This window comes from Mixophyes fleayi, chromosome 1 (genome assembly GCF_038048845.1).
Source record: "Mixophyes fleayi isolate aMixFle1 chromosome 1, aMixFle1.hap1, whole genome shotgun sequence".
In the NCBI taxonomy this organism is placed as follows: domain Eukaryota; kingdom Metazoa; phylum Chordata; class Amphibia; order Anura; family Limnodynastidae; genus Mixophyes; species Mixophyes fleayi.
Window position 1 is genome coordinate 201706564 of NC_134402.1, and position 19326 is coordinate 201725889.

The 19326-nt window shown below is 39.0% G+C and overlaps 1 protein-coding gene across 1 annotated transcript in view; it reads left to right on the forward strand.

Moving 5' to 3' along the window:
- Window positions 1–19326, forward strand: part of LOC142148180 (phospholipid-transporting ATPase IK-like) — a 460892-nt gene that overhangs the window by 73386 nt on the left and 368180 nt on the right. The window contains exon 3 of the mRNA XM_075204771.1: window positions 3680–3771. Coding sequence (XP_075060872.1) covers window positions 3680–3771 — 92 coding nt within the window. The remainder of the gene's footprint in view (window positions 1–3679; window positions 3772–19326) is intronic.

Genomic DNA, 19326 nt, shown 5'->3' on the forward strand with positions numbered 1-19326 from the left:
ACGTAGTGGTGTACATGCTGCTGCTGTTCCTGTTGGTGAAGGCGAATGACCAACCCAGTGGGCTGTCACAGTCATATAGTCTTTGGGTTGCCCACTTCCACTTGTCCACATATCTTTGGTTAAGTGTACAGTGGGAAGAATGGCATTTTTCAGAGCAATTACTACATTTTTACAAACTTTTTGGTATAGTTGCGGAATAGCTTTACAGGAAAAATGGTGTTGCGATGGAATTTTGTAACGCGGACACAAAACATCAATTAACTGTGAAAAACCAGCTGCGTTTATTGTGGATATTGGACGCAGATCTAACACTAAAATAGTAGCCATGGCGTCTGTTGTGATTCGCTTGGCGCCTGGGTGACTGCTGTCATATTTTCTTCCCCTAGCAAATGATTGTTTCACAGTTAATTGTTGTATTGTAGGACTGCTCTTTTTCTTGGCCTTCTTATGGGAGGAAGATTCACCCCCAGCAGCAGCAGCAGCAGCAGTGGGACTAATGCTTAAACATTCTTCAGAGGAATCAATTATAGTGCAAGAGTCATCCGGCCTTACTAAGTGGGATGCAGGGCTAACTCCGATTGCTACTGAGGATATTGATGAGGATGGTGTTGTGGGTGTAGATTGCAGCCGTCGGGATGTAGGTGACAGAAGGTTCCTAGCTGATGATGGAGTGCTCGTAATTTTTTTTGAAGAACTCTCAGCTTTTCGCAAAACCTTGCCATGAACTCTCGTCAAATGGCGTAACATGGATGAGGTTCCAAGATGGTTAAGGTCCCTCCCTCGACTAACTGTGGCTTGACATACACTAGAAATGGCTATACAACTGTTGTCAGGATTTGGGTAGAAATCATTCAAGTGGATTTATTGTTTTATACCCAGGCATGACAATGGCCTTTTTCTTGTCACGTGCCAGAACTGCTGCCACTGGTGCAGGACTTACACAAACAACCTCATCCTCATCAACATCCTCATTAGCGCCCTCGTTGGTTACACAAATCTCCCCCTCATCCTCTTCCAATTCCAAAGTGGCATCCTCAATTGGTGTATCACCGGCTACACTCGGGCTGTGAAAGGGCCGTTCTTTAGGAGTACACTAACAGAATGCTCATAATTACACATACCACTGGTGGATGGACTCTCCACAGGGATTGGTGTCATTTCAGATTCTGAGCATATATTTTCCTCTAATGCCTTACTGTTTTCTTGCAGCTCGGCTTTCACACGTAACAGTAATTGTGCACCACTTTTGGACTCCAAATTACTTGGTCTTGCTTGGCCACGAGTGCCCGTAAAAGAAGAAGGCAAGTTCACACTGGGGAATATGGAACACCTCAAAACACTTGTAGTGCAAAATCAAAACTTTATACTGCTGGTATATTTCTATTTCTGCAGGCACAAAATACTTTCTGTAGGAGGGAATATGACACCCCAAACAGTTGTTAATGTTTGAAATAATGCCTCCTCTATCCTCCTCTCTTCCCGCTATAACAAGTGCTAGAAGAATTGCTAGAAGATTTGCTAGAAGAATTGCTAGAAGAATTGTTCTTTCTCTGCTCTAATGCTGCCTGCGACCTAACACTTCTCTCTCCCTCTGTCAAATGGCGCTGGATTGCCCTGGAGGCGGTTATTTATGGATTTCAAACGTCGCGAGAATCGAGCTCCGAGATCCGACGACGTCACAATGAGTTTTGCCTCGATTTCGAATCCCAATTGGCGCCAGAGTACCGAGCCTGCTCGGCTCGGTACTCGGATACCAGAAATTCGGGCGGGTTCAGTTCTCGGAGAATCGAGCCCGCCCCTCTCTACTCCTAGCCAAACTACTTGAAAAGTAGGAAGAGAATCTAAAGAAGGTGATGAAATTAAGCAATTGAACTAAAAATCTTGGCCTTGTAGAATAAGTACTTTATTCGTTTGGACAGGACCCAAGAGTTTGCAGCATCTTGAAACTGGATCGCTACATTTTGGCAAACATGCTTGATCCTAGGTTCAAGTCACAAGTAATGTCTTTATTTTCAACACAAATCTTCAAGATGCTAACAGCTCCCCCCTGCTTCAGCAGTTCCTAAATATTCTTATGTCAGAAAAAAAACTAACCTTTTCTAAGAGTCTCACTGATGATGAGCCAACACAGTCCACAAATGTATTACCATCTGTACCACGTCTCAATCAGAAACACCATGGATTAGTACAAGGGTGGGCAATCTGTGGTTCTAGAGCCACAACCTGCGGCTCTAGAGCCACATGTGGCTCTTTGAGCTTTGAAATTTGTCTCCTGACTGGGAGCATCAACGAAGTATAGTTATCCAGGTGCCGGCAGGCGCAAATCAAAAAAGCATTCAACTGCTCAATTGACTGAGAGCAGTCGCGTCTTGTGACTTCCTCTGAACAATGCAGAGAGGTCACAGATAATCCAATTAGGAAAGGAGGAAGTGTGCTCTTCCTCCTTCCTCTATGTGGGCAAGTAAGGAGCATGTGAGATTTGATAGCCTGTGAAGAGCATGTGTGGATGTCTGATAACATGTATGGGGAATTTGGATAAATCTGAGGGCATGTGAGGAGTTTGATGGGCATTTAAGGGGCATGTATGGATGTCTGATGGCATGTAAGGGCTATGTGTGGATGTCTGATGGCATGTATGAGGAATGTGGGTAGATCTGGTTGCATGTGTGGAGGCTGATGGGCATGTAACGGCATGTGAGAAGGTTTGATGACATGTAAGGGGCATGTGGTGAAATCTGGTGGCAGGTGGGGAGGTCAGATTTGCGTGTGGAGAGGTATAATGGCCTGTGGGGAGGCCTAATAGACATGTAAGGGGCATTTGGGGAGGTCTGATGGGCATGTAAGGGACATGTGGGTAGGTCTGATGGCAATAAGGGAGGCCTGATGGGAATGTCAGAATATCTGAAGGGCATTTCTGGGACATGTGGGTAGATTTGATGTCATGTGGAGAGGTCTGATGATGTGGAGAGGCTGATTTGCATGTAAGGGGCATGTGGAGAGATCCAATGGACATGAAAAGAGGTCAGAGTGGAACGTTAAGAGGTCTGAGGGATTGTATATGCTTTAGCAGTGTGAGTTACTGTGAAGAGACTATAGGTAGCCCTATGAACCCTCCTCCGCTGGACACAGCAGTGAGGTAAGACCTGTGCTGATTTTATGATTATTCTGAAAATGTTGGATATTTTCTTTTTGGCCTAGCAGAATATTGTAAATTATGTTATAGTTTCAATGTATGTATGTATGTGCATGTTTATATTGGGTATATGTATTTGCACACACATATAAAGGTAAATGTTGGCTCATTGCAGTACCTATAGATAATTTTTAACTCTTGGTTTCTGACTGGTTCGCCACCCCTGCTCTAGTGGTTAGGTTTGAGCGAAAATTTGATACAGTGGTCAGTAGTTCCAATGTATATTGAGGAGGCCACAGAACTGATCTTATGTCCCTGGCACTTTGCTTTATTAAGTCTATCTACTATCACTTTTTTGGCTCTACGTTCTGTTTGTAGACATTTTACAGCAAAAAGCAATTTAGTATGTCACCTAATATTTAGTACGGACTCCCAATTTATCACTTAATTTAACCCATGACCATGATAATAATATATTATTATTTTGTATAATTTGGCCAAGTTCTTAGAATAAAAATAATAATAATTATAATAATCTATTTTCAGATTGCAGTTGGGAAGTAAAAGCCAATGACAGACCTTTCCATGACAAATTCAAGAAGAAAGGATTCCTATGTTTCCATCGGAAAAAATATGCGGTAAATATTTTGTTAACTTTTTTTCAAGGATATAATTTCAATTGACCTTCATGGTGCTGTTTATATTTATTACGTATACTTCATCCTGTGTCACACCACTTTGTTTTATGGTTATTATCATCATTGTACTGTAACATTTCCCTCATCTTAAAAAATAAATTCATTCAAATAGATCATGAAACAAGGATCCTAAAACAGTGGGTGCCACATTCCTTATTTAGTCCTTAAACTTACAGTTTGACACATAATAACCTAAACACGTCTCATTAAACTATGAGCGCTGTGGACAAAGAGAGGTGCATTCATATTAACTAATGCAGACACCTTCAGCGTATGTCTGTTTAGATGAAAAATGCACATGGTGGATTTTGACTTAAACCATTGTTGCAAGATCAAGTTAGGGGTGTTGGTTATACCTTTTGATGCGAATAAAGGTGTTCAGGGGTATTAATGTGAATGTTAAGCCACAACGCATTTGCAACTTAAACTGTTTATTAAAGATGAGAACATCAGATGACTAAATGCAGGTACTCACAGCAGGTAGGCAGGCAGGTAGGTAGCCAGTACAACAGTAGTTCAATAGGAGTAACAGTTTCAGACACCTGGCAGTAACAGTATTATGCTATATATATATATATATATATATATATATATATATATATATATATATATATACACATATATACACGTGCATACATACATACATACATACATACATACATATACACACATACATATTTATATATATATATATATATATATATATATATATATATATATATATATATATATATATATATATATATATATATATATGAACTTCATCAGGAGATTTGGAATAGTATTCTAATTCTCCTGATGAAGTTCTTAGTCGGAACGAAACGCGTTGAGTCATTATTTCTACACATGTGACATTCACCAGTCCTTGGGATATTTGCAGCTATTGTTCATCGTACTTATGTATGGAGATGGTGGGGGACCACTGCATGGACCTAATACTACTAATCCCTTAATACAGATAAGCGCATGTTTATTTTATAAATTGTGAGTGAGCATTACTTTTTATATTGTGGAATAAATACTATTGATTTACATACTACACCATATGAGATTTCTTTTGCCATATTCCATAACCGGCGTACAAAACTGTTTACCCACAATACCAGTGTTATCCTCTCTCTTCCGATGATCGAGATTTAACATTAATAAGTGAGGACCATGTACCAACCCTGATGAAACCGCATGCAGCATAAGTCTACAGATAAGCGCATATTATATTTATATCTGGTACGCATAATTATTTTCATGTTTGGTGATCCTCTGTGATTTGCTTTTCTGGGAACCCTGAAGCTATTTAAGTTGGGAACATATGGTCCAACTGCATTAAGCTGTGTTCGTGATACATCTTAAACACTACACCAGAAGGCGCCACTCTTCTTCTTTTTTCATTGCTTACATGGTTTTCCGGACATGGTTTATATATATATATATATATAGACATACACACACACACACACACACACACACACACACACACAGCGCAGCTAACATTACTGCGTTCGTTTTTGTTACTGGTCTAACTGGAAGTTTCTCCCCACTTCCTGTTTCTTTACTTGACATCTGGGGATCGTGCTGTGGTTGCCATAGCAATGCAGCAGGGGAGACAGAGCGGAAAGGCTCCTATATACTAATAACCCCCTCATTTAGCAACGTCTCCTGTCACAAAGAGAAATCATTTTACCTTATCAAAAATCTCATTTTTCAATAAAGTCTCATCTTCCTGTAACAAGAAATCAAGGGTTAAATAATAAATAATAGAGATCATAAATTCTTGGAATTCATTTGATTTTAGTCCAATGTTTTTTCTCAAGATTGATTGCAGATTGACTCATATGTGACGTCTGGTTGAGTCTCAATACTTGCAAACATTAAGATTCCAACAGCATTTCTGTAAGGGATTTTACTAATTTCCTCTATCACTGTTTGTTGGTAGCATTGCCTTTGTCATTTTAAGCTTTTATTAGCTGGTTCTGCATCAAACATCCCTTACTTGGTAAGTATATTTTTGATGTATGCCTGTTGATCAATTGTAACAGTTCCATCATTCAAATTTTGCACGATCCTCATACCTAAAGCATGTTTACCAGATCTTTCAATGTGAATTTCTGTTTCAACAGGTGTTTGATACAGTCTCTCTTGACCTGGTAGCCATAGGTCATCTACGTACACAACTAGGAAGAACAATCTTTTCTTCTATGATATAGTGATACAAGCATTGATCAGTCTCTAACCTATTAAATTCCATGTCTAGCAGTAAAGCATCAAGTTTAATGTACCAACATTGACCACTTTGTTTAAGACCATAAAGTGAATTTTTTAGGAGGCAGACTTTACCTTTTTGGTAGACACCCTCATTGTAGTGTTCAGGTGCTTCCATGTAAATCCCCTCTAACAATTCTCCATTCAAGAATGCAGAGTCAAAGTCAAGCTGATACAACAGCAATTTATGGATAATGGAGATGGCAATCACTAACCTCAGGGTCCGATCCCAGACTTTTGTGTGTAGCACTTGGCTTTAAAGTGTGTGATGGTACCGTCCGCATTCACTTTCTTACAAAAGACCCACTTGTTCCTGATCGTTTTGCTGTTACTCAAGCCTGTCAACTACAGTCCATGTATGATTGTCATCCAGAGCTTTTAACTCTGCATCAAAAGCCGCTTTCCAGTCCTTGCTTGATTTTGCCATCTTCAATGTTGTGCAGTACTTAAAAGGCTAGATTAGTGAACTCCTCGCTATATTTCCTAGGGAGGATACCTTTGTTACTTCCAATAGAACCATTCCTGTGGTGTGTATCTGCAATTAAATTTTCTGTCTCAGACACGCTATCTGCTGCCTGAACATCCAGTGTCAAACTTTTTTTATGCTTGCTGTTCCACTACTCCACTAGGTGGCGTGTTTTTGTGAAATACCACATCTCTGGATTTGAAAAGAAGTTTGTTGTTAATGTCCCAAAGTCTGTATCCTTTACTCTGTTGCCAGTACCCAAGCATGATACACTCCACTGACTTGGAATCTAACTTACGTAGCGTTTCTTTAGGAATATGTGAATATGCCTTATAGCTGAATACACAGAGTTGATTGACACTTGGCATTTTAAGGTAGACTGCAGTGGACAATGCTTCTGCCCCAAGCTTTTTCTCCAGACCTGCATCATTCAGCATAGTCCGTGCTCGTTCAACAATTATTCTGTTAGCTCGTTCACTCCCACCATTCTGTTCTGGTGTGTAGGCAATTGATTGTTATTGCTGTATGCCATATTTTCTTAAGAATTCATCTAAAGTCCTGTTATCATATTCTCCGCCATTGTTGAATCTCAAGACTTTTATTTTCAGACCTGTTTCAGTCTCTACAAGGCTCTTGTATTCCGCAATTTTCCATATGACTTCACTCTTAGCTCTTATGTAGTAGACATGTGTCATCCTAATTGCGTCATCAATAAGTGTCAGAAACTCTCTGTAGCCACTGACGGATTTCACCTCCATTGGACCACACACACATCAGTATGCACTAGATCTAAGAGTGGTTCAGCATACCCAAAAAAGAATATAAATGAGAAAAATCCTGGAACAAGAAGAGTATAAAAAACGCCACACCATTGCTGGGATAGTAGTCTGTACAATGTCCTTGACTCAGGTGTCTTAATTGCAGTCTTTAGGTCTCCCGGAAGAGGTTCGCAAGTGACAGATCTGTGTTGTCAGTCTCGACTTTGCCTTGTACCTTCTCTGGGTTGTTGACTTTCCTGTAGTGAGTAGAATGGACCCAAGTGTCTCTGTCTGCTAGCTTCAGAGATGTGGTACTGGTCATCAATACTTTGTATGGGCCTACCCAACGGTCTGTTAAACAACCTGAGCGTAAGAAATTGCAGATCGTAACATATTCCCCGGGTTCCTCATCATGACAGTTTGTTTCTGGCAAACCAGGTGACAGCATTTTGAGTTTCTGTTGCTGTTGTTGCTTCTGTGGCAGGTTCTGAATTGCCTGGATTCTGTCTGTTGTCAATTGTCTTAGCCCCTGGGTGAGACAAGTATTTAACCTTAGTCTGACATGGCTGTAATGTGTCCTTTGCATCCTTGTGTCCTGTTTGTGAAAGATGAAGCAAGAACAATTTAGTATCATGTAAACATGACATAAACAAATCAGAGCACAACAACAAATCGTCTACATAGTGAATTAGAACAGACCCATTCCTTGGTTGGAAGGATTGCAAACAGTCATGTAAGGCTTGGGAAAAAATACTAGGGCTGTCAATGAACCCCTGCAGAAACCTTGTCCATGTATATTGCACCCCCTTTGTCGGAGAATGTAAAGAGATATTGACAGTCAGGATGAAAGGGGACCGAGAAAAAGGTAGAACAAAGATCAATGACAGTCCAATGAATGTAAGACAGTGGAATCTGCATAAGGATGACAGCTGGATTGGGCACTACGGGGAATTAGATGTCAGCAATTTTGTTGATTCCCCTTAGGACCTGGACTAATCTATAGCCCCTACCCCCACTTCTCTTTACTGGGAAAATGGGACTATTGGCTGTGCTGGATGTGCGAACAAAAATCCCTTGTTGCAGCAGCCTCTCAATTACAGGATACACCCCTAATTCCATCTCCAGTTTTAATTTGTACTGTGGGATTTTTGGAGCTTGCCTGCCACTTTTCAAATTAACTATTACAGGAGCTACATTTGCAATCAATCCAGTGTCCTGTCCATCTTTGGTCCATAGGGAACCCGATATTTGCAATAACATCTCCTTTACCTGAGATGGACTTTGTTCTAGAACAGCAGAGTGTAGCATTAACCTTTGTGAGGTATTCAATATGTCCTGTACCTCATGTGCAACCTTCCCTGGTATGTCTAGAAATACACCATCGGTACAGTAAATGACACATCCCATTTTACACAACAAATCCCTGCCCAGTAAGTTAGTAGGAGCCGCTGTAGCCAAGATAAATGAGTGCTTGGTGTGCAGGAGCCCAATAGTAACCTCTGCAGGTTTAGTCAAAGGGTAATGTAGCACTTTCCACATTACTCCCATATGTGTTAATAACCTGCAGATTTAAAGGAGAAGTTATCACTGACCTTGCCACCCCTGTATCTACAAGAAAAATTTGTTTTGTACCAGATATATCAACTATAATTGTAGGTTCTTCCCTAAGATTCTCAGTTAACCTAACTGGCTGTAGAATACAGGTATGACCAGATCCCTAGCGCTGGCTATCATTCTCCTGCAAAGCATTTGCTTCTATGAGGTGTGCGGGTAACTGTTGAGAATTTTCTGAAACTTGTGTATGCCTACTTTGTGGGTATCTATGTGATCCCCCCCTAGGTGCCCCCGATCTTCTCTCTCTACAGTACTTCATTATGGGTCACTCTTTATGGCAGTGAAAACACTTCACTGACGTATATCTCTTTCTTTCCTTATAATATGTGTTATGAGTCTGTGGTTGTGTATATATTCCTTCTATCGTCTGGATACTTACCGTCATTAGTCTATCACGTTGTGCCTCTTTCCTCTTACCTATGTTTTTGTCATGCTCCACGGCAGACTCTCTAAGTGCATCTACTCTGATTCCCCTACAACTGGGTAAAGAGGTTTGTACCCTGGTCTTCAGATTTTCCTTAAGACCATCCATAAATTCTGTAACAGCCACCTCCCTGTGATGTACATCGTCCTTTATGTCTGATATACCTGTCTGATATACCTGTATACTGGGTCATTGCTAACAGAGCTCTGGCAAAATAATCTGATGCATTCTCACTATCTTTTTGTTTGATAGTAAAAATTTTGCTCCAGTTCACTAAAACTGGAAAGTATATGGCCAAATGTGAGAATAAACATTTAATATTTTCCTGATCATCATCATCTGTTAAGGACTTATCTTCATCCAATATACAATCCTTAATAAACTTTTGTATATCAATATTGGGAGGAAGACAGGCCCTCAACACCACTCGCCAATTTTTATTAGTTGGCTCATGTGCATTACCTAAGTCTTTAACGAATTTCTGACATTTGGCCAACTCTTTCCTAGGATCTGGGAAATCAGACATAATTGAATGCAGTTCAGATCTGGTCCATGGACAAAGCTTTGCTACATGTTTAATGTGTACTACACCATCTTTGTCCACTGCTATTGTGTGGACAAGATGTAAACCTACCAAATCGCTACATTCTGGATTTATTGCTGGAGTTACCATTTCAGTATAATAAATGTTCCCCCGTCTATTGATTTCTCCCCAACTCTCCCCAATTTCAGCCGCTGCCCCTGCTGGTGAGATTGTTCCCTTTACTTGTCTGCGCTGTACTTCTTGCATATTAATAGCAAGGGCAATGGCTGAAATAACAGTGGGTTCATCATCTTCTTCACAAATAATACCTTTGAAATTACTTAAAACGGGATATAAATTACTTGTTCCATTTTTATCATTTTTGGTATCGACTGTACTTTTCCCCCCAACCGCATATGGCAGTGGGGACTGCGCTGGCTTCTCCTCACTTCGCAACACTTCCTTCCAGTACGCACGTGTTACCCTGCCACGTGTACCCTTCCTGTTGCCACAGTTTTAAACAGTCATTGCTCTTAATTCGTTTTTCTAGTGATGCAATCATACACATTTTATCTCTAACAGTATTTAATAACTTTGAATTGAAACTACCAACCTTGGGAAAAGGTTTCACACACTCATTGGTCATTTTGACCCATTTATCACAGTACGCCATTGCGTATGCAACATATTTTACACCCATAATATAACTTGCCGAACCAGTCGGCCCTTCCTTAACCAGTACCTCGTTGACCATCTCTAGTGTTTGCTTAGCACCCATGTGGAAGCGGAACTTTCCAATGCTTCACAGCACAAAACTCCTGTTAAAGATTTTTTTATTAGACGTGGACGAATTACACAAGCTGCGTCCACTCACTTCTCCACTTTGTATCACTAAACAATACACACGATTGTCAGCGTACCCAGCGAGGACACCTAACACAGGCCCTTCTACTGAACAGGCGGAAATATTAACACTTTACAGTATAAAGCAATATCCCGTCTTTTCAGAAAGGTTCCTGCTAAGTACTATACCTCTGGTAGCACTAAGCATTTACTAATATACCAGCCTTGCCAGCGTGTTTCCTCCAACAACTCCCAAGTCACAACCACAGTTGCGTTTACATCACGTGCCGTCCAATCGCACTGCTTACAGATACTAGCTATCAATAAACTTTACAATTACTATTGGGATTGTCACGAAAAACCCTCGTTTTCGTTTCACAGTATACCACGTATACTCTAGTGTCTCTTTATATCCTGTTTTCTTTCAAACAGAACACCACAAAGGTCTCATTAGATCATATTTCTTTCAACAGAACCTTTGTCCCTCAGGTTATCTTTATATCCTGTCTATTTCAACAGTAACCTGGATGCTCGAATTTATCCTCACAATCACACAATTCCCATACATGTAGACCTTTGCTTTCTGCGCAGAAAAATACTTTCCCAAATGAATGTAATAACTTTTCCGGTGGCTTTTACAATTGATAACACTGTAAATACAACAGAACTATCTGTCAAAACAACTGACTAAATACGTGGCAACAATACAGGAAATTTATGAATACGCTATGCAAAATTAATCACATTACATCGCACAATGACAATAAAAAAAAAACAGTTTTTATTTCTTGTCCCTAGGTTCTAACTAGGGCTCTTTGGATTACCTAAAATGGATATTCGGTTTCAAAGCACAGACTTTTAAACAGGCCTTGAACACATTGCGTTCTTACCCGATTATGACGCGTCTCCACCCTTTGGAGAGGAATAGAAATCTGTAGGCTTTGCAAATCTTCCGGTAGCATGATATCCTTTGAAGAGCCCCCAAATTGTTATGTTCGTTTAGACACTATCAATGAAAATTGTCCACTGTGATTTGGTGTGGTTCCAACACACAAAGTGATTTAATAGCAAAATGCAAAAGATAACAATTCAATAAACAAAGTGAAGCGATACATATGCAGGCACTCTGAATCCAGCATACAGTCATTCAATCCTGAAGTCTGTGATTCAATTAGACAATATACTGATTCCAGTGCCTGGTTTATACACAGTTGGTAACACATAAAAAATCAGCAGTGATGACACAGTAAGCTACCATTGGTTCAGAATTAAGGACAGTCCAGTATAAGCCAGGTCATAGGTCGGTTCAAACAATGCCCTTCAAGGGTGAGGGTTAGACCTCCAACAGTTGCATACTTTTCTTCCCGCTGAAATGCTGGTTTAAACCAGTCTATTAACATTACACATACAATATCATTATAACCATCATTATAACCATTAATTCCCTATCATCCATCACTAGCATACGTAAGGTGCGATAGAAACACATGTCTAAGGATAAAAAGGGGATTAGAATGACACTAAACATGATATGTTTTCTGTATCCAAAACCTTAGATCTCAATAAAGTGCTTTTAATATTATTATATTTAACTATTAACTCTATTACATTTGATTATAAACGACTGCGTGTTGGAACTATTTTAAGGTGAACTATTTACAAGTGAATGTGTAAGTGTTAATGTGGGTAGAAGTGTTTGCACGTGTTGTGGTTAAATTCCCCTTCCACGCTGTAGCGTGCTATTCGCATATTTTCAGACAAAGACAACCAAATTGATAGATATTAATTTGAAACGACTTCATCCAATTATTTTACTTCAACAATACATATCATATTTATATAATATTAAGATTGATGTAGTGTATTGCAGTATACATATCACTGGAAGGTGTAAATGAAGTTAGTGTACCATTAAGTGTCCATTACACATGTGACACAAGCAAAAACATGAAGGAGATGCTGGGACAACTGGCATGAAGATACTGGGCCTGATTCATTAAGGAATGTTAAGCAAAAAATTTAGTATGTTTTCTTACTGTAGTTTTCAGGACAAAACCATGTTGCAATGTAAGGGGTCCAAATGAGTTTATTATTTTGCACATAAGGAAAATACTGGCTGCCTTTTCATGTAGCATACCAATACTTGATAGCTTATTTGTACACTGATATTTAAAGTTCATCTAGGATATACCCTACCCCAACTATAAATCTGCCATTACATTTTATACTTACCCCCCCAATGCAACATGGTTTTGCCTTACTTTTTCTTAACTTTCGTTAATGAATCAGGTCCACTGTGTGTGTTTCTGAAAACTAAACTGCAAACAACTATTGTAACAACAACAATAACAATTCATTATTCTACTGACTTGCTGATATATATATATATATATATATATATATATATATATATATATATATATATATATATATATATATATACACATACAAAATACAATAGACAGGGGGCGCCACACATAGTGCATTAAAAGTAGAACACTGTGATATTCTTCACATGTATAAAATTCCCGTACAAGAAGTTCAAAGCATATAAACTGAAGTGATAGAGTGATGAAATCCCTCTAGTGACATCATAATTGGACACTGGAGCGCAAACGATCCTGGATAGACCAAGTATTTCTTCCAAACATTTACAGGATGGCTTCCAGATGACTGTGAACTCAAAATCAGGCCAGAATAGTGTGATACCATCATAAATAGACACACTAAGTTCTGTAAAACCACAAATTTATTAAAAGTAGCGGCAAATTGCCTCACACTGCAGCTCTTCATAATATATGCCAGTACATGAGACAAAATAAAAGTAGACTTATCTGTCCTCTCACACACGCAGATGAGATGGTAAATTCCAGCCGGCAGCACCCCACACCTGGATAGTGTGTAACAAGAAGCAGACAATCGTACAATCTCCGACGCGTTTCGTCTTATAAAAAGACTTTTTCAAGGAGTCATATTTGAACAAGTGACTGTAGGCTCTTAAATACTCAGGATTTTTTCACAGAAAGCCAGTCAGGACATAATTTCCGGAATGCGAGTGGAATCACGTATACCTCGATACATCACTTCCAGTATGTCACTTCCGATATACGATCAACAGTAAACAACTAATCTAATTCCCATTATACAAACATATGAAATACAAAAGAATATAGAGAGATCACAGGCTCATGGCTATTAATAACAGATAATAATAATTGCTTTCAGAGCATCTATATCAATAGGTGATCTGGTTACACAATATAAAAATAAATATAAAATACATCACTTCCGGTGTGTCACTTCCGGTATACAATCAAACTTAACAACATATATAAATCACATTACATAAACATATAAGATGCATATGGGCATGAATGAATATAAACAGATCACGGACTCATAGCTAACAATGACAAATGGTAGTGATCGCTTGCATACCTATAATGTTTGGCGATCTAGTTACACAATATAAAGATAGATATAGAATACATCACTTCCAGTGTGTCGCTTCCGGTATACGTATAATAATATGAACCTAATATAATTCACATTACATGAATAACATACATATAAGTTCAAAGATTGACCTCGTGGCTATATAAGCTCAAAGAATGAGTAAACTAATGACTATTAATAGGTAACAGCACATCAAAAGCAAAGACACATACAGTGCCAATTGATCTAGTTACATAATATAATATAGGTGTGAAGTTAGCCCACACAGTATGCTAAATCACAGATGACTAACTTCAAACCTATATTATATTATGTAACTATATAAGACAATATTTTGCACTACAAGTGATTTGGGGTGTCCAATATTCCCCAGTGTTTTACACTAATTTTTCTGCCTGTCAAAAAAAGTCATATTTGTCAGCAGTATCTATCTAATACAAGTTTTGGCACTACAAGTGCTTTGGGCTTATTAAAATGGATTCAAAGCAGTCCACATATGAGCAGACCCAGCAACCAGGTTCTCTCACCAGTCCTGATGGTAGTGTTCCCAGTACGTCATCTGGGAAAGGCGATTTAAAAGTACATAGTCTTTTTAAATCAGGGATAAAAACACACACCAAAATTTTTTTTTACCGTGTTTAAGCGAAAAAGAAGTGTAACTGAGGAAAAGTTAAGTGCCGATAAAAAAAAAAATTGACAACATGCCATTCTACACACGCAGTGGCAGAGAAAGAATGAGGACTTCGCCTTTATCTATTAGTGGCAGATCAAAAAATGTTACTGAGCCTTCTTCTTGTACGGTCACTCGTGACCAAGCAAGAACAAGTAATTTGGAGTCTAAAAGTGGTGCACAACTACTGTTACGCATCAAAGCCAAGCTGCAAAATAGTAAGGCATTAGAGGATAATGTATGCTCTGAATCAGAAATGACACCAATCCCTGTGGAGAGTCCATCCACCAGTGGTATGTCTAATCGTGAGCATTCTGTTAGTGACAGTGTACCCATAAAGAAGGGTCCTTTCAGCAGCTCTACTGATGTGTGCCTTAACAGCCCGAGTGTAGCCAGTGATACACCAATTGAGGATGCCACTTTGGAATTAGAAGCGTATGAGGGGGAGATTTGTGTAGGCGACGAGGGCACTAATGAGGATGTTGATGATTATGATGCAGACAGATACCAAATTGCCTTTCTCAATTTCTATTTATATTCTAATTCTACAGTCTATGCAGGCTGCTTTTTTCTATTTAACTACAAGTGGAGGGCGGGGCTATAGAGACTGAAACCAAACTGCCTTTGTCCATTTCAATTTATATTGTACAGTCTATAACGCCTGGATTTTTTTGTATTTTCTACAAGTGGAGGGGGGCCTAGAGAGACAGAAACCAAACTGCCTTTGTCCATTTCTTTATATATTTAACTGTAAGTGTAGGGTGCCCATTTGTATTTATAAAATGGTCTTTGCAGGCTGCTTCTTTTTATATTTAACTAAAAGTGTAGGGTGTAATATACACCCAAAGACGATGGCTGCATTGCCAATAGGCTAAGATGGAGAGGAAGACAATCAGGTTTGTGTGCAGAATTAAGGACGGACTACCAGGGATTAAACTGTTTTCTTCCTAATTTATTAGCTTTAGAATTACCTTACTTGACCAAGAAACAGGTGGAGCACTAAATTAGTTTATTTTATGGCCAAAAACATTGATTTTTAAACAAAATTGCCAAAAAACCAAAACAAAACCAAAACCAAAACCAAAACACACAAGGGCGGTTTGGCAAAATCAAGACCAAAACCAAAACACGACGGTAATCCAGATCCAAAACCAAAACCAAAACACGGGGGTCAGTGAGCATCTCTGCTTTAAACACACCTCTCAGCTGCACCCATTAATCAGTCTACTGTCAGACTGGCAGAGCAGAAGATCTGGACAATGGGAGTATCAACAAGCCCTGTGGGTATAAGGGTGCCTATGAATATTGCACATGGCACCATTTCTAAAGACTGGCCCTGGGTGCCTCTGTATAAGAAACATCCCTGTTCTTTATGGTCATATGTGCTGCTCTTTCAGTTTCAGACTGGCACAAGATGAACCCACCAGGAAATGCAATGTTAAAGACTTTTGAAGTGCTCCTGAAACTTCACTTGTTTATTATCACATATATGTTTTTTAGACTTTATTGCACTATATTTATTTTTTTCTTTATTCATATATACGTCAGCGTGGAAGCCAACAAGAGGGAATCTCCACTTTATTAAAGGAGTACTTCTTAAGGACTTTGAGAGAATTATTTTACATATATTATTTTTTCATCACTTTTTTAAATTAATTGTGTTGTCAATTTGTATTTATCTACCTGTTTTTCATGGGCCAAGCGCTCTTGATTTAACCTTTATTTAGTATTTGTTTCAAAGTGTGGTGGCATTTTTTATGATGTTGAGTTGCATTCCCTGAGCGCTGTACAAGGTATAATTCATTAATTCACTACTAACTAAAGTAAATAACTACAAACATTACTTTGCTAACACATATATAATAGACTTGTCTGTATTTCAACAAATAAATATATGATTTAATGAATACATAAATAATTATAAATACAAATAGCAGAATATTAAATAGCATTAAAACTAACAATCACTGTATGCACAGTTATGAACTTCTTTTAATTTAGTTTAGACTGAGAACATTTGAGGTAAACAATACAAAAATATAAATTAAGTTCCTTGATATTTAAACAACAACCTATGCAGCTATTTATTTGAAATAACTTGACTGTGCAAAGTTAATTCTGCTAATACTCCACACATTGACCATATGTTATGGCAAAGGCTAACTAATATGTTTATAGAACCGGACTAGCAGATGTCTTCACCTTTAGCAGCCGCCTTTCCTCAGATGCCCCCAGGCCTTAACTCTATGGTAGTATAAACTTATCAGTGTAACTGCAACGCAGGGTAGGGAACTGGAATACTGAAGGCAGAAACCAAAAACAGGCCTAGGTTGTGGGTCTGTAACAAGCAGGGAAATCAGAATACAAACCAAAGTTCATGGCATTTAGCAAATGCAGGTAATCCAGGAAACATGCAAGTGGTTAAAAGAGCACAGGCAAACAAGCAGGGACCAGAAAATGAGCTAAGGTCACAAGAGGTAAACAAATCTAAGACAGCAAGATATCCAAAGGAGAGGACATAGAGATGAAAAATATGCTGAATGAACAAGGAAGCCAGAGTTCGGGCATTCGGCAGCCTAGTCAAAGGAACAAAAAGGGTCATCTTACTCAAGCGATCCCCGATCATCCAAATGATGTTGTGACTGGACGACCACAGCAGATCTACAATAAAGTCCATTGAGAGACGTGTCCAGAGTTTAAACAAAGTTTTAGACAAAGGTATCAACTGACCTGAACAGCACTTTCTGGAGGACTTGCCTCTGGCACATTCTTCACAAGAAAGCATGAACTCGCTGACATCGGAGGACAGAGGGCCACTAGACCCAACGTGAGAGCATTTCGATGGTCTTAGAGATTCCTGGATGTCCAGCAAGTCTATTATCATGGAATTCAGTAAGTACTGTTTTTCTGGGATGAACTGGAACAAACTATTTGCCTGAAGGAGTTTCTGGAGGAGCATTTCTTTGGAATTGGCTAAGAGTAACACCTAGATCCTGAGTCAAACCAGCATGATGTAGAACGTCATTGACTAGATCCTGGAAGACCACAGGAGCATTGCATAAACCAAAGAGCATGACCAAATGGCCTGAGTGGGTGTTAAATGCGGTCTTCCATTCAACACCGTCTCTCATGTGTACAAGGTGGTATACCTCATATAGGTCAATCTTGGTGAACACAGAGGCAGCCCTGAGTTGATCAAACAGAACTGATATGAGCGGAAGTTGGTAAAAAAAAATTATGGTGCTTTTATTTAACCCATGGAAATCTATGCAGGGTCAAAGAATTCCATCCTTCTTGGATACAAAGAAGAATCCATTTCCTTTATATACCTTCATGGCTTGAGTCTCTGATACAGGAAGAGAATATAATCTTCCCTTAGGCAGTTTGGCGGCTGTAATTAGATCTATTGCGCAATCATATTCACAATGCGGAGGTAATTTGATGAAGTAAACTAAATTGATTAATATTGTTTTACCGTGCAATTACGATTAGTACGCCACATGTAATGACGCAATCGTACGGATTAATAACGCACACATTTACATTCGCACTTACACGTAAATAGTACACATTTATTAAGGTTCCAGTCCACATCTATTTATTAGTAAAATGTATTAGAGGTAATTTATACATAGATAATAAGTTTGGTCTCATAATAAAGCATTAACCCAGTTTTGACTGAGTAGCGATCACAAGTTATGAGCAATATGAGATTAATACTCAAAGTACTTTGGTTATGGGTCAGTTTAAACTGGTTATTCGGCGGGAAGACACGTAGGCAACAGTTGAAGTGAGTTGCCCCCCACCCTTGGAAAATAACAAATGAACTGACCTATGACCAGCAGACAACTGGAACATCATTAACCCAGGACCAATGAAGACCTCTCTTGGTGTTATCTGTTCATATTTGTGACATCATCACTGCATATAAGCAAGCTCCTGGGCCATTGTTAAATCTCTATCTTCCTGAATATAAACTACATGGACCTGGGCCCAGGACGCGCTAGCGAAAATTCAATGTATTCGGTTTTTATACTTTCCTGTTTATTGTTACATCTTTAGTGCTTCAGCATGGCTTGCTGTAAATCCAACAATATTTTGCTATTAAATCTCTTTGTGCCTTGGAACCACAATAATCACAATGGATAATGTTTATTAGTAGCGATAAAGCGAACATAAAACGTGTCAGCTGACTTTTTGAAAAATACATCCCGGAAGTCATGATATTGCAAAGGTAACTCGCCCAGCAGAGTCTGAATTAGCTGTATAGGCAGGGGCAAGCAGGTTGAAGAGCAAGAAGGGCCCCAGCGATCAATCTCTCCCTTGTTCCAATCGATTACTGGATTATGGAGCTGAAGCCAGGGGTATCCCAAGATAACTGGAACAGAGTGACAGCTGATAAGATAGAAAGATAATGTGTCTCTGTGCAGGGACCCCATATTGATCTGCAAAAGTGGTGTCTGAGAACATATCTTTCCACCA